The following is a 16,617-nucleotide window of genomic DNA, read 5'->3' as shown; positions in this document are numbered from 1 at the left end:
AACCCTTTTTTCATATCAAGATACACAACTATGATCTTTGAAAATCCCATCCAATAGAGGCCTCATGTCAGGACTGATTTTGTTGTTGCTAACTTCCTGTGAACCAAAGCTTGCTCTAACATATGGTTTTAATTTCAGCCTACAAGTACTGATAGACAACACCAAGGTTTGGCTTTGATCCAATACCAAGTATTACCAGCATATTTATTAGAATGGTGGTGATGCAATATTAAGGATACAAGACAGGATCTTGGTTCAGAGTCAGACAATGGATATACGAAGGACATGATGCCATCGGCCATGTGTTCCCAATGACTTATACTGGGAAAGAGATGTCTGAAAGGGGGAAGTATTTCAACCTCCCAGCATGAACACTGAAATAGGCCTTATTTAAACCAGATCCTAAAAGTTGCCACAAGTGGCCAAATCCAGAGTTAAGTATTGTTCATGAGACAGAGCAGTCGAACATTTTCTATGGTTTCATGCACCACTGAGCATCTGTGATAGGACTAAACAGGGCACCACCTCCTACACTGTATCCAGTTCTCTTTATACATCCATGCTTCAGACATGTGGATGACACATGGATGGAAAAAAACCCTGCAAGGTAGTGACTTTCCAAAATCATGTCAACTGAATGATTGATAGCATCAATTTTACAGCATAGGACATGTCAAACAACAAACAGGCTTTCCTACATTGTGTCGTCTACCTGAGTCTGGAAATTGAGTACCATTGTCAAAAACAACTTGATAAATAAGGTGTAACTCAAATCTTGCACAACCAAGCAAAAGAAAACACTGGCCTCAGTCACATGAGTAACATGTGAGTTAACAAATTCCATGTAACCTCAACAACTTGCCATCCAGGTGTTAATGAAGCACAGATGGTTGGTATCCATTGGTGGATCTTTGTATCTCTGACACTTCTTTCTCCTTGTTCACTTTTGCTGCAGGCAAGTAGTCTGTGTGTTCAATCTCGTGATCTATTCTGATATTTTTAAACTATAATTTGGTTTTACCACTGCCTCTGAGCCACTTGGTATTGTCTTAAGTGAGTTGTGAGAGGAAAGCAGTTTGGTTAAGCAGTGCAGCAAGACACAATGGAACAGCTAACACCTTCTTTGACCATAGGTGCTTGTCATTTTGTGATTCTGTAACGATTAAGCAGTAAATGGAATGGGATCAGTGTTTTTTGGGTAAAACAGGGACATCCCTTTATATATTTACCATATTGATCCCACTCTTTTGAAAATGAATAGTCTGCTAAATGACAGGTATTACAGGATCAATAGTTTTGGTATTGATCTTTCATCCTTGCCTCACACAATCCATTTGTACACATCTTTAGATGGCAGTAGCCAAAGTAAACAAATGACTGAAGAAAGTAGAACCTATACAAATAACTACGGTAATAAGAGCATTTACATATTTATTATTTTTGCTTCAAATCCTTCTGACAAAAATGCGAGTAAAGGTGTGCTCACCACTTTGCTCCTGGCACCCAACCCCAACAACAATAACCTAGCTTGATTTTGGTCTTCAACAACTTTGTCTGAATGATATTTGATATTTGGTGAATCAAAAAAGTCAAATTGATCTATGTTAAGCTTAAATGCAAATATCATTCATCAGTATGCATGAATTACTGGAACGCTTTTTCTACTTACAACAGGTCGTAGCTAATATGATAAGGCACTGAAAGGAGAGAAATTGTGAGTGACTGAATTGACTGAATGTTTTCTTATACCTCTGATGCATTACCTCGCAATGATGAGGACTAAGGATTTAAGAGCACTCCATATGAACAAATAAAGGTGCTACCACAAGCTAAGATAAAACATCTAGAAATAGATTTCCCAATGTTTTCTTCAAAACTCTCTCATGTCAGCCATGAAGAATGCATTACAGAAGTGGTAGACGGCTTTGAAGAAACATGTGACAGAAAGTCATGGTGTGAAAGCCAAAAAAAGCCTGCATAGAGGCCACAACAATGTTTGTCTCCTGGGTTACCCCTTCTCCAGGAAAATAGGAAGGCCTGCAGGGCAAGAAAAAATGGGTCAATATCACAGTGTTTTTCAGGAAGGCATATTGCTATATATGTGTTTGAATAACATCCCTAGGGGATTTATTGATCAACACTACAGCGTGAAAGAGAAAGGTCCCGCAATGGCTTCAAATTGTTCCTAAATTGCTGTCAAATGAATGCCACTCACATTAGGTCAGCTGCATTTGGAGGGAGGAGGAGAGCGCCCAGGCTGTGGCAAATCATTTCAACTATGTGTATGTGCAAATGAGTAGCCTACCATGTATTAAGACTATATAATAATATAGTCCTAAATATTTAAAGAAATGTTTTTGACCCTCTTACATTCATCATATGGTCCCTATGAAACCAGACTAAGAAACGCTCATGCATTATTAAGCTCCTCACCAACAAAAAAAACCCCCATTCATTAACAAGGTTGTGTTAGTGTCATGTAAGAGAGTTCAGTACTGTCTTTTTCATACATACATGAGATGTTTTTTTTCCACCATTGATGTAATGGCAGACAACAGCAGCTCTATCTTATCTGCGTCTCACAGAAAAAGAAAAAAAATGCTGGTCTGATAGCATGAATTGTAATTTGGAAGTAGTTTGCCCTCCCCGACTTGAGGAAGCAGCGGGAAATTAAATCCTGAAACTCAGGGGTTCTTTTTCAGTGCTGAACCTAAATTAGAAATTTAGTCTCTCATCCTAGGATACGGACTCATTAATATTTATTGGTACTTTTACTTTGTGGGGAAAGACACTAAAAGTAGAGCTGTGACCCACTTTGGGTTTGATCCATAGATTAAGAATACATATTATGCTCCATTTCAGATGTGGGAAAATATCCTAGTATTAATAATGAGCAAAAAAACATCTCAATGACATTAAATCGCTGTTAGTGGACACGGCAGACACAATATGAAAGTCAGGAGAGTGAGAGATGGCAGGGAGGCAAAGACTGATAAACAGAGAGAGAAGATGTGTTCCCAAACTTGCCAGAAGGGGAATCAACTCCCCTGTCCCTTTCCATATGTTACTAAGGTGATGTTCCATGACATCATCTTGACTCAGACACCTGCCAGCCGGAGGTTCTAGCACTGTTCCCCCGCACGTCCATCTGGACCACTACTGCAGTGGCAGCTGGAAAACAGGACAGGAAGAAGATGTAAAGTAAATGCTGCCAAATATGAAAAGAAAATAGTCTCTAGTTCAACATATCCCCATACAACAGCTTCTATGTTATCTTGCAAAAACAAATGTTTGTGCGTACCTCTATGAATGTCTAGCAACAATTTCCTTTTCATGTTTTCATACAGTGTTTGGTAAATAAACTTCCACTGTTTGGGTAGGTTTTAGGTCAAGAGTGTGGTTTGGTTAAACATAACTACAGTTACACAGTTACGTGACAAATAAACCAACATTGAGAATAAAATAAAAGATTAAGTAATTTAACTTATATTGAAGTGACAAAACAAATCACGCTGGTTTCATCAAGCCCCAAGGAACAGCTCCAGGTTTCATGGCCACACATTGTTGGCTAAACAGTGGAATTAATGTGTTCTTCTGAGTTACATGTCATGTGAGGCCATCGCTGGGAAAGAGACATCTCAAAATCAGCCTCCTCCGTAATCGGAGTTTGTTTCTCTTTATAATTTCTGGTTCACAGCCACATGGATTACATACACATTGATTTACTATACATACAAATTACAGTGCATTCATTTTCGTAGGTAAATGGACAAACGGCGTATGAGAACAGCCTGACTAATTCCGTCTTTTCCCTTTGAGAGTTCAACAGCTATCTACATCAGGAGCTATGTGGTTGTTATGAAGCATGCAAGGTGTTCTTTTCGAAATGAGGGTTAATGGTGTTTTCATTCATCCCGGCCACAATAGAGTGTTTTGCTTTACTCTAAGCAGTTCCCTGTCTGTTAAAGATAGATCAGCAGGCAAGACAAGGAGAGAAATAACAGAGGAAACAGAGGAAGAGATAGAAAAGCCGGTTTGTCCCTGTCGCCCTATTAATTTGAGGAGAACTAGGAAATGCCAGCAGGATTAAATGTGCTACTCCCACAGCTTTTTTTCCCCTTCTCTCTCTTTCACTCTCTCTCCGAGTTCAAATTAAAGGATGGGGTGGAGGGGGATGGGTGGGGCAAGGAGGAGGGTGAAAAAAGAGAAGAAAGGTGTTAATTGCTTGCCAATCGATAATTCTATAATTACTTTGTGACAAATGGCTGGCTTGCGGTGCTAGGGTAGGTTCAGAGGAGGGTGGGGAGGGTGGTCAGTGGGTGGGGATGTTAAAAGGGATTGGCCATGATCAGGAACGGAAATATTTGCTTTTGTGCCTACAAGCCTGGCTGCCCCAGGGATTTGTGACAGGGAATTTATGTCAGGTTTAAATGTGGAGCCAAGCCTCCCTGGGGGGGGGGAGCTTTGCAAGATGGAGCGCGTGTACACACATACACATACACAAAGCAGTTTTTTGTCTCAGCATCAATACCTGATATTCTTTCTCAGGTTAGATGAGCTACGAAAATCCCTTCATTTTACAGAACATGAGACACAGAGAGCCAGACAGAGTTTGAGAGCATATTAAAGATAGGTTGGCAGATTATCATTTTTGCACCATTAAATTGTCAGACAGATTCAAGAGAAAAGTGGGCCGTTCAAGGAAACCTGCAGCGAGTGGTTTGAATGTGGCTCGAAGACTTTGAGTCTACTTCTGCCTGTCACAGTTCACTATCTCCCAATCACAGTTTCATTATGCCAGCCAAGCGTGAAGTGATGGGAGTCTCTTCTAGCCTACGGGGGAGCTTTAGGCAGACAGCAGGTGGGCTATCTGGAGACCCGCACAGGTCAGAGCACTATGACACCTGGCGCCCCCTAGCTGCTACGGCCGTGCGGGGGAGGGTCATAGGGGCCAACGGGAGATTGATGGCCCACCTTCACTCATGTCAAATCACCTGTCAGCACGCCCCTGGCACTGAATCCATTTTGTTCCAGGCCACCATTAACCTTGGACCAGTTGGATTCATTCCCCCTCTCCATGGACCAGGCCCCCACAACCTTTGTCTACTAAAGCTGCCAAAGTAGTTACTGGCCTCAACTTTTATCATGTTCACTGAGCTTTCATCAACAACTTCTAAACGGTAAACAAGGAAACAGTTGATGCTTCCAACCAAAGTTTTTGGGGCAGTGAGTAAGATGAACAGTGGCTTCATGTGTCCTCCATTGATCCCACTCATTTGATCAAGTCTCAATAAGCCTGATGATTCTTAAGGATGCTTATACTACTTATTGGCCACTGTACACACCTCTGGCTAAGTGTACTGTATTTTGGTTGTTACATCCTGTTGTGCAGCATGATACCATCAGAATTGGAAATCGTATGTATGATCCACCTATATAAGAAGTATGGTTATGAGCAGATGTTTGATCATTTCACAGGCCTATAAAAAGGCGATTGGGCTGCCAGTGGCCGCTGTAATATTGATTGATGGTGGGCAGGTGGGGGCCACAGTGCTGCCCTCAGACAGACTCTGTTTATTCATACAGTCTGCCGTCTGCCCACCTTACCCACCACAGGGCTACATTCGCTGAATTTACAGTCGTCAGGAGAGAAAAAATATGCTAATGATGCTGCGTTGCCCTGAGGAGTAACAAAAACATTTTCAATCCAAACTTTCCACAGACGTAGCAGTTGTATTTGTGTACAGTAGCGCAACCATTATTTGCTAGTTCATCCCCTGAGGCACACATAAATTGGATCCAGTAATGAGAGGCAGTAATGATTGTCTTTGAATATTTGCAGTTGATTTTCAATTATCTATAGCTGATATTATTGTTCTGGATGCTGTGCGTTGTGGTATTAAATTGGACTTCTCCATAAAGATGAAAAAAAGCATTGTTTTTCATGACAGGTTTTTATATGGCAAACCTTCCAACAGGCTTATCCAGCTGCGTGTACATTTGCATCAGCTACACTGTCCCACCATAACTTTATTAGATACACAGCACACTATAAAATCTTGATAGAGTCAGAAAATGCAAATGTAAATGTCAGAGTATTCGTTTCATTGCTGAGACACACAGGCTGAGAATGAGACAGGGGACATTGTGCTCTCCACACCATTAAGGATGCTGAATAGTGAAGTCCTTGTTCCATTCCAATTTTCTAAGCTTTGAAGGAGTCAGTGGTTGGACGTGGGCTGCCTCACAGAGCGTTTCTTCTGTTCCACTGAGCACACAGTAGCTTAGGGATCAGCCTGTGTCCCCGACAGGAATATGTGCCACTGAGTGTTGGCCTGTCCACTGAACAGAGCTGCGAGCCTCAGATCAGCGGCATTGGCCGTCCTACGGCTTGCTCTTTATGGCTGTGTCGCTGAGCGGCTGGCTCTCCGCTGTGCAGACGGCAGCCCTCCAGATGGATGCTGGGACAGCGGAGGCCACAGGGCTGAAAATCCCATCAAGCAGCAGTTCCAGGCCCTTGCACTGAGAAGATGAAGCGCACCAGCCCGCCAGGGGACACGGGCCAAACCCTTCTGCACCTCCATCACCCCCCAACCCCAATCCCTTCATGCTCCTCTTTCCTTCCTCCTTTTATTCCTCCCGTCCCCTTTTTTCTTTCCTTTTACAGGAGAAAACTGCAAGCTCAACCAGCCAGAATATGGAGTGTGGCCCTCAGGGTCTGTGGCCCTCGCTTGTTAAATAAAGGAGCTGACTGGCTGATTGATAGACCCTCAGCAGTCCCTGCACCTCACATGTTTTCCGGTTCGCTGCCTTATATACGAATCCTTTGTTGGCCAGGCTTGCGTTAGCGTTTGTTAAATGCAGTGTTTGATGGATGGCACCAATTTTTCTCCAAAACCCAGATGAGCCACCTAAGCACCTTTCCCCCTTCCCTGGTTTCTCCCCAGGTAAACCCCATGAGCATGAGGGGACAGAGTGTTCTAAAACGGTATCAATCAAACAACCTTTTGCACGGCCGCAGCAGCAACGCAATATTTCAATTATGCATCTGTTCCTCGGTGGCTGACATTTCGTTCAACCTTCTACCCCCACCAAGGCAAGGAGGAAGTGCCCTGCCTGTTGTCTTCACCTCCTTAATTTAACTGTTTAGGCACGTCTGTCGTCCTTTTTCCTTAACTCTGTAGTTTTTTACTATATATAGACTCAGAATTATATTGTCAGCAAGGAAATTACAGTACAGTGTAAAGCTACTGCTAACAATGGCTCAACTAATTTAGTTCTAAAATAATTTGCTATATAATTTTTGGGTTCAGAGATTTTTCCTTTGGTATATATAATGTCAGAAAGCCGTCATAGAGGGGTTGTTTTGCCTGGCCAAATGCCCAAAACTCTAATTCTTTTCGTTTAGAAAAGAAAAAGAAAATCACACATTTAGTTGCTTGATGATGAGATACTTTAGCATTTTTATTTGATGAATGCATCAATATGTTCTGCCTTCTTAGTGTTTCAGCTCTAGCTAAGAGATAAGAAAAATACAAAAAATGATAGCAAATATATATTTATCTCAAATAAAGCCCAAAAAAAATCTAATATGAACAGTGTAACAGTAAAGATAATAATATCAAGACTCAATAAAATCAAAAAACACAACTTAAGTGGGATAACACACTCAACTTTACCATCACATCCAGTTATAAAGTTGACACTGTTGCCAACAGCCAACACTGACTATCTCTGTCCCTGTAATGCCAGAGGCATGCTCTGAAATCCACAAAGGCTGCCGAGGAGTGTAAGCCTGATGCAGTGCAGCGAACCGACAGGTGAAAAAGATAAACAGATGCGAGACAAGTCTCTGGGGTGTTGGGTTCATTTGTTACCTACCGAGGACGGACATATTCCTGTCAGACAAGCCGTGGCAGCACCAGATGCGAGGTCATTCTAGTTACGGAGTGAAAATCTTGGGTTAAGGACAAAGATTCTCACTTCACACAAGAGACGGCCATGGGGTTTTATTTCCCCTGTGGTCCTCTACAATAAACACTCTTTCAACACTTAGCTTCAAGATGCTGGAGAGCTTTTTTAATAAAAACTGAAGCTTATTCATCATTGTTTGTCTCCTGTTCATTTTGCTGTATAATTGTGATCTAACCGCCATTTTGATGATGGATTCAGTAGTTTTAACTTTAATCTACAATGATTTCTGTGATGTTTAATATGTTTTTTGTAATATATATTATTCATTAATTAGCCAATTTGTGGCTTTTAGTAATTCTAGTATAGCTGAATTTAGCTGTACAAATTTCAACATAAATGGAGGAAGAGTCAAATCTTTGGCGCAATAAGCTACAATAATGAGATAAAATCATTCATTTTGGCACTAATTATTGATCATAATCGTTTTTAATTCTTGTATAAGTTTTGTTAGATTTTCCAAACAACTTAAGAATTTTTTTCTGATAAGAAAAGTTTTTAATGCCAAAGATACTTCTGTGTTGGCAGTTTTTATGGTGGTTGTTACGGGGACACTTTCTCTGTGTAATATATAGGCTTACGGGGAGGACAGACAGCAGACAGGTTCATGGAAGGAGGATATGGGAAGGTACTTGAGACACACTGGCTGCTAACCAGAACAACTGGCGTCTCTCCTCTGCAGATGGACACACAGGTGGGCTCACAGGTGGGGAAGGAAAGGGGGAAGTGCTGTGCCAGTTTTGTGTCCTACTTGGTGTGTGTGTGTGTGTGTGTGTGTGTGTGTGTGTGTGTGTGTGTGTGTGTGTGTGTGTGTGTGTGTGTGTGTGTGTGTGTGTGTGTATGCACATAACATCTGGACCATGGTCCACTGGCACAAATATACCAATGAAGTTACACTGCACCCTCCTGGACGTTTGAAGCACCACACGGCTGAAACACCCAGAGATTTTGTCTTTGTTTAGTTTTCATATCTGTTCAAAGATCTTTCACAACTAACCTGTGATTTTTTGAAATATACTTTTTTTTTATTGTTAACGCTTGGTTTCATAGCTTTATGCTGTAACATCAAATCGTACTGCTATCACAGAAAGTAATTCAACAAATGAATGTGCACTCTGGACTAAAGACAGATATAATGAATGCAGCCCGTTGTTTTGGCATAAAATATTTCTAAATGTTCTCTCCTTTAACCCTCCTTTCAGAAATCTCCAAGCTCCCCTTAAAGCTCCTCCATAAATGACTTGTCCCGCCTATCAAAAGACAGGCAGAACCAAACAATATGATTGCAGAAAGCAAACCAACAAATAATATTGATCCCTGCAACACACAGACAGCTAATCAATGAATGTATCTCCTCCCTGCGCAGGCTGCAAGCCCAGATCAATTCTGAAGAAAGATGAGGCTTTGGCAAATAAAGTGAAGTAGTTCTGAAGCATACCCGCTGTTTTGAAATGGAATAAATTCCCCACACATATGAAACATCGACTATAGCTGTAAGAAATGGCCCTGCCAGGCTGTTTGAACAGAACAATCATGCTTACAGCTATAATTCCAATAAATATTGTTGCCATTATCTCCCACTGAAGTTTATTTTCTTTTATTCTTGGTGTCTGGTCGTTTAATATCAATTGCTCTATGGCCTTACATCGTGAACCAGCAGATTATTTATTGATCTGAACACAGCCTCCAAATAACCTGCACAATTGTTTCATCACCTTGTCATTATCACCCTGTGATAAGCAGGCGCCAAAAGTTGGACAAGTCCCTCAAGTGTGTCTCTTTCAATACTGAGTTGATAGAAGCATTAGTGATTCTGTATTCCAGACTCGTAAAAGGTTAAAGTTCTTATTGGCTCACTGGTTGCAAGGTCAGCTGCTCACTGACCTTAATTTCATGTCGTGTCTTTTCTTCTTGTTATATATATCTAGGTATTTAAGTAAAAGTTGGGTATATCCATTTACAATTCACAGTCATCAGTCATCTAGTAGTGGTTTTCATGTAGCTTTAATTTGATGTTGACTTTTAAAACCAATATTGTGTTATGTACAAATCAAGCACAACAAAAAAATGCTTGCAAACAGGACTTCCTTTAATACAATCATACAAAAATGCACTATTGACGAAATGAGTGCAATGTTCAGTTACAATAACTCGAGGCAAAAACACACGCTGAGTCAAAGAGCCTAAGGGAAGTAACATTCAGTCCGAGAAACACTGCCTCTCGGTCTAGTCATGAAGCAGACCGTCTGAAACAGAAATAGCCTCAGAGGCTGGCCTGGCCCAGATGCTGAAACTGCTATAAATAGGGAGTGTTGTTATGATGAAATTATGTCAACAAAATCCACTGAAGTCAACCTGTAAGCCACAAAGACAGTGTTCCAAAATAAAGAATTGCAAAATAAGAACATTGCACCTTAATAATGTGGACGTTTGTTTTTGTTACTTCACAGTAACATCTTTTTTTTATTGCAGCTTCAAAGCTCATAAGAATCCACCCAAACTTTATTACCATAGGAATCATAGGTAGGGATTTTAATGTTAGAATTAAAGGGTCTGGGATTCAAAAGCCTTTGTTTCTATGGCTGGACAATGTAACCAATATTATTCTTTATTGGTTTAACTTTGAAAGTAGAGTCTCTTGCTGCCTTTCATCGAGTTTGATAAGACAATCAATATCCGTTACATCTGCGATATCACATGATGTACTTGGGAGCTAAAGCTATGAAAATGATTTAGACGTTTTAAGACATCATTTTTAGACATTTAGGCATTTGTGGTAAAGGTTTAAATCACTCCATAAAGGATTAAAATAACAATAACATTACATAACAAATGTAACAACACAAAATATCCAATGTGTAGCAAAACAACAACTCATAATGTAATAATGTGGCAGCAATTTTTATCATTGCACTTAGTTAGGAAATATTCACATTAACGACAAGAAAAAAACCGTGCCATTAAAATGTGATAATTAAATGCTGTCAAATTCCTGGCATCTAGACTTCCACACTGCGTACAAAGAAGGAAAGAAGTAACCAGACCATTATGTGCTCGATGTATTATTCGCTCATAGTATGACTCTGTAGCTGCATTCGGAGTCAGCCGAGCACATTAAAGTCAAAGACAAAAACAGACACTTTCAAACTCACTGCAGCCAGAAAAAGCTGTTACCTGAGGAAGAGCATAAAATATTTAGTGTCCAATAAAAGGCATCTTCTCCTGCGCTTAGAGTAGTTACATGACACTGTGTTCCACAAATGAGAGCTCATGCAGTTTGTAATGATTAAACTTCAAGCATTCATCCTGATAAGTGAAGCATAAAACCCGACTTCCTGAAAAGTACCTCGGAGCAGAAGCGTAGAAGAGGGTTTCAGGTAGCCTAATGACACCCATTCAATTGCCTCCCAAAATACTATCTGTTTGGCTTATTCAACTGTCCGGCACACAATAACAACTGTGCCTTACTTTCTTCACAGTTTGAGTTTTCCCTTTTTAAGAAATGTTTCGTAAAGTGGCGGCCAGTCAGCAATTGCATTTTTTGTAGTGTACTGCCTAGCCATCCCTCATAAAACCACAAAGAAAATGCAAAACAAAGAAAAAATAGGATTTAACCATCATGTTAAAATGAGATTAAAATTAAGATGAGGTTCTAAGCATGTGTGAACCTAACAATTTCACTTGAGTGATGTAATGAGTGGTTGTTTAAAAAGTCTGTATATATTGTTATAGAAAAGCTTTCTCTTAAAAAGCAGAACAAAGCTGAATTTGAGAAGCTTGTCTTATCAGCACATTCCAGCAACGGCTAAATCAAGTATGTTCAGCTTGACATTCACTTCTTGCTACACCCAAACAAAGTAAGCAATTTCATCCAGGTCTACAGGATAGTCTGTGAGATGGAGGGGCTCCTTGATATCAAATCTCTCCCCCTTGTAGCTTTTCCAACGGCCGGCAGGGAGGTAGATGTCACGCTCTTGCTTTCCAGGCTCTAAAACCGGGGCTACCATGAGGTCATCCCCAATCAGGAACTGTGAGTCGATTTTATAGGCCGTCTCATCACCTGTGGCAATCCACCACAGGGGCCGGATGATTGGGTCCCCGGTGTCCACCACCTCACTAGCCAGCTCCAGGACCCGGGGTGCCACAATACTCTCATGGAGGGCTGTGTATTTCCGTGCAATTTCAACCACCTCGTTGTCGTATTCCCATGGCGGAATAGAAAACTGCATAGAGGGCATGAAGGCTGTCAGCTCCAGCCAGCGGATATAGAGTTCTCGATCAGGTAAGACATGATTTCCCTCTGTGCGGTTCAAATAGGCATTCCCTCCGATCATGTCTGGTAGAATAAACTGATAGCCGAGAATGCTGATGGTGAGCACGGTGGGAATAATAGATTTGAGACCCAACTCGTAGCCCCAAACGGAGTCTCTGTCAATTGGTCTGAAGAAGCAGGATATGTTCTGGGACTGGTAGCCACTGCGCAGCTCAGCTCTATCATTGTAGGGAATAGCCATTTCAGTGTAACGTCTGGTGAAAAAACTTGGGTCTCGAATGGGAGTTCTGGTACTGAATTTCCATGGTAAGTAGTTAGTCTCCCCTGCATCAAATTTAAAGGATGACACTCCGTACCTGGTGCGCAGTGAGCGAAGCTGGGAGGAAAACCAATCACGGGCTTCTGGATTTGTGAAGTCCAAAATACCACCAATGCCATTCCACCAGCGCACCAAGGCTGGCAGCCGGCCTGTAGGCTCACGGACAAAAAGCCCCCTCTCTACGCAAGTATGAAAGTTTTCCGAGTCATAGTTAATAAAAGGGTGAATCCAGAGGGACGCCAGAAATCCATCTGATTTTAGCTTTTGGAACATGGCTGAGGCATTGGGGAACTTTGTGGGGTCAAACTCATACTCTCCATAGCGCCTTGTGTAGCGATCATCTATTTCCAGTTGGCTACAGTTAAAGTTATACTTGCGTATGTTGGCAGCATACTCCAAGACCTTCTCTTGGTCAATATCAGTCTTGTGTAGCGCCCAGGTCGACCATATAGGATGACGAAACATGACTTTGGCAGGCACTTTGTTTGGTTTGTTGAAGTATCTGCGGACCATGTATTTGTGTATGGATGTCACATCCAAGCCCACACACACTCTGTAGCTGAGTTCAGCACATGGCTCCTCTCCTGGGTTTGGCTTGAAGGGACTGTCATTGTATCGCGCCTGGAAGGACATGGTCTTCTCTGTGTCATTCCAGCCCAGGTGGAAGGGTACTGAATTATTTATCTTAATGGCTGTAGCATTGGATGAAAGCCAATAACTCTCCAATATTCCACCAAATTCATTGCGGTTTGCGTAGATGTCACTTGTAACAAAGGGTTTGGGAGCCTGTTGGCCTTTAATGGCAACAGGCCAGTGTTGAATTGCTGACACAGCACCACCATACCAGTGTGCAAACGTGTATGTCATGGCATGCTCAACAGCAATGTCAGGGACTAGTTCTTCCCAACGCACACGGTAGCATTGTACCGTGTCCTTGGGTCGCACCGTCTCAATGAAAAAGTTCAGTTTTCTATCAGTGGTTCTTCCGCAGCTCAGCATCTCCCCCTCTTTGGAGCATGAATCCAAATCCAGCGTACCGGACCTGCCAAGATATAGATAAAAAATGTCTGTTCAATAACTACTTGATTACATATACAGAAATATTCAAATAAACCTGACATATGCATCATTACAAAAGCTAAAAAATGTGAAGACCATTGTAAATACCAACCTGAAATCCATTCTGAATACAATAGACCCTCCCTGGTTGCGGATAATGTAGCCATCTTTATTCAGATCCAGGAGCTGAGTCTTAAGCAGCTCAGCTTTGCGTATAGAGGCTATATAATAACACCACGCAGTCACTGCAGCAATTACCAGCACCAGGCCGATTACCCCAGCTCCGACTAAGGGTCGAGTGTCCTTGCTGTGTTTCTGCTTGGGGATAACATCCGTAATTGTGCCCCCTGCTCCTCCCGGTACAACTTGGTACATGACTTCTGCTGTTCAGTTGGCAAATCTGAGTGTTTTAAAGCTCATAGAAATATTTTCCAGGGATCCTCATTTGCTGCACTCTGGCCCCGTCTTTATGTCTGTTTGCCTGCCTGTCAGAGAGAGATAACAAGCTTGAAAAGTCAATGTTAGAGTCTTCATGCAATATCTGCTTTTCTCATAAAAACTGTATTTTTTTGCATTCAGGATAAAATAAGAAGGCTGTCTGTACCATTAGCCTTTGAACAGAATATTCACCTAAAATAGCATACCAGTTGTGGTTACTTTTAAATCACTTAACTGTCAGGTATATCCAGGAAAATAGCCCCAGCCAGAAAAACACGAGCTGCCAGGCTTGCTCTCAGTCTATTTTGTTTCCTTGTCAGTTCAAAGCCTCTATTACATTTTTGGCATTGTCTTACATGCTCTGCATTGCTGCACAAAGTGATTCCAAAGCACTTGGAGGTATTACGCTGTCAGAATGTAAACTTTTAAGATGTGTGATTTAACAAAACAAATCTACTGCCAATTACCCATAAGAGGATAAAGTGGATGTTCCCAGCAGTAATTCTAACATATGAGTTCAATTGAAAAAAGACTAATTTGTATGTAAGGAAGTAGAGGAGCAGAAAAGGGGATTTTGGCCTTAATACTCTGCCAATGCCGGGAGGGAGAGGAAAGAATACTAAACTTGGAGAGTGTGCTTCATCACGCCAGATCAACCAAAACCGCAAATAAACACACATTTTGATGTTATTTTGTATTGCATTTCACCCTGTCTGTCCCTCCCAGCAGGGATACAGCAAAAACTCTTACGGGTAATTAACTATTTGATGTTAGTTATTGTGGCTTTGGCTGATCAGAATAGATTAGATTAAGGTGAAGCAGAGAGAGAGTAGTTCAGTCCCCTCCAGAGGACACCCATTATGCTGACTTGTCCTAACCACAATTGACCCTTCTGTTCCGCACTGGCAGCAAAGGTCGATAATAAAAAATGCTTGCTATTAATTAGCAATGTAATTGACTAATTCTGTGTTCAACCATCCTTAGTATAGATTTCCTCCAACAACAGGACTGATAACATGAGCCCATCATTAATTAACAGAGAACTAACTGTTGGTTCCCTGGAGATCCACTCTGGCAGCTGGAAGTGACCAGATGGTTTACTGTATGTATTTGTATTCATATTGAAGAGGGAAACACCTTGACAATCATCATTTTTGCATTCACCTCAACAGCTGTAAATCAAATTTGATTATGTTATTAATCAATCTGATCAGTTTTTTTTTCATGTAATGTATTCTATTCAAGTGTAAAAACAGCATGTTATATTGTCTAAAGTTCCCCAAAGTGCAAGGGGATATGTTGAAATTGCTTTTGATCTATGATCCCCCAAAATAGGACATGAATGAAGAAAACTAATGAAGCATTATTTTCTTAATTAAATCGACAATTCTTCTATAGTCCAATGGGATCTATTTAGAAATCTTTATTCGACCAAACTATATTTAATCAGTTTAATACTACAACATAAATTACACATCAAACCATCATATGTTGACATTTGAGGAGCTATAACCAGAACGTTCCGGCCATTTTTGCTTGAAGAATTACTAATAAGGTTTGTCATTTAGACAACAAAAATATGATATATCAATTAGGGCCTAATCATTGCAGCTCTACAGAACATATTCATATTTGTAACCAGAGGACGCTGGAGGCAGGAATGCATGATTAAAATTACTTTAAATATAACAATTGAAATAAATAAATCTGTAATTCATGAAATTATCTAGTTTGCCTCAAACTTAAAATGTAAAATAAAGTTAATATCCCTATAACTAATTTATCTTAACACTATAAGGTCACACAAAGACAACCCACCATGTTTTCCATGCCTATAGTGGCTTGTTTTTCTCATTGAAACAGTGTCAATAAGCAGACTCGGAGCTTTCTTTGTTTATGCTGTGATAAGGAGGGGGGTCATAGCTGCCACTTCAGCCGATCCACTATCTTTTCTGACATGGACAAAATAAACACAGAAGTGCTGATACATTCGGAACAGAAGTGTGAGAAGGCTCACTATAGCTCAAGAAGCACGCGGGTGTTCGTGTGAGCGCGCGTGAGTGAGCGTGTATGTTTACAGTTATACTCAGCTAACTTAGATAAGAGCAGGGCAGAACTTTACAGAGATACAGTAACGTCTCACTGTGAAATAGTTTAACTTTTTACTTAAATTGTACGTATTTAGTTCAAATAAAAATAAAAACGTTGCTTTAATCCATGCATTATTGTGTAATAGCTGTATGAAAATAGTTGTAACTGGCTAATGTAACCACAAAGTCCACATACAGTATAGTCCGATGTATAGAAAGTCGTTGTGTTGCGCGGTAGTGCAAGAAAGTTAACGGGAAACAACCCGGAATCCTTGCTAGAAAAGTGTTATATTATTATCGTTTTTACCCTCCCGCTTCACTTTCAACTGTGCATAAAAAATTGTGTGTTGCCTACCGATCAGCAGCAGCCCCCTCTGAAGCTCCGGGCACAACGTGTTTGCTTCAGTTCACAGAAAAAGACCAAGAGGCATCAAGGCATGTTGATTGATGCGTACCCGCCTTGACTA

General features: G+C 41.0%; 1 protein-coding gene across 1 annotated transcript; it reads right to left on the bottom strand.

Annotated features, from left to right (window-relative positions):
• Window positions 1–10,039: 10,039 nt before the first annotated feature.
• myorg (myogenesis regulating glycosidase (putative)) lies at window positions 10,040–16,600 on the bottom strand. The gene is made up of 3 exons (XM_063909867.1): window positions 16,506–16,600; window positions 13,735–14,107; window positions 10,040–13,605 (listed from the first exon to the last, which is right to left on the bottom strand). Exons 2-3 carry the CDS (start codon window positions 13,995–13,997, stop codon window positions 11,814–11,816), a joined length of 2,055 nt encoding a protein of 684 aa, XP_063765937.1. The 5' UTR covers window positions 13,998–14,107; window positions 16,506–16,600; the 3' UTR covers window positions 10,040–11,813.
• Between the last annotated feature and the right edge of the window lie 17 nt (window positions 16,601–16,617).

The sequence above is a fragment of the Eleginops maclovinus genome, chromosome 20, assembly GCF_036324505.1.
Source record: "Eleginops maclovinus isolate JMC-PN-2008 ecotype Puerto Natales chromosome 20, JC_Emac_rtc_rv5, whole genome shotgun sequence".
Taxonomy (NCBI): Eukaryota; Metazoa; Chordata; class Actinopteri; order Perciformes; family Eleginopidae; genus Eleginops; species Eleginops maclovinus.
This window is presented reverse-complemented; position numbering and strand designations above follow the sequence as displayed.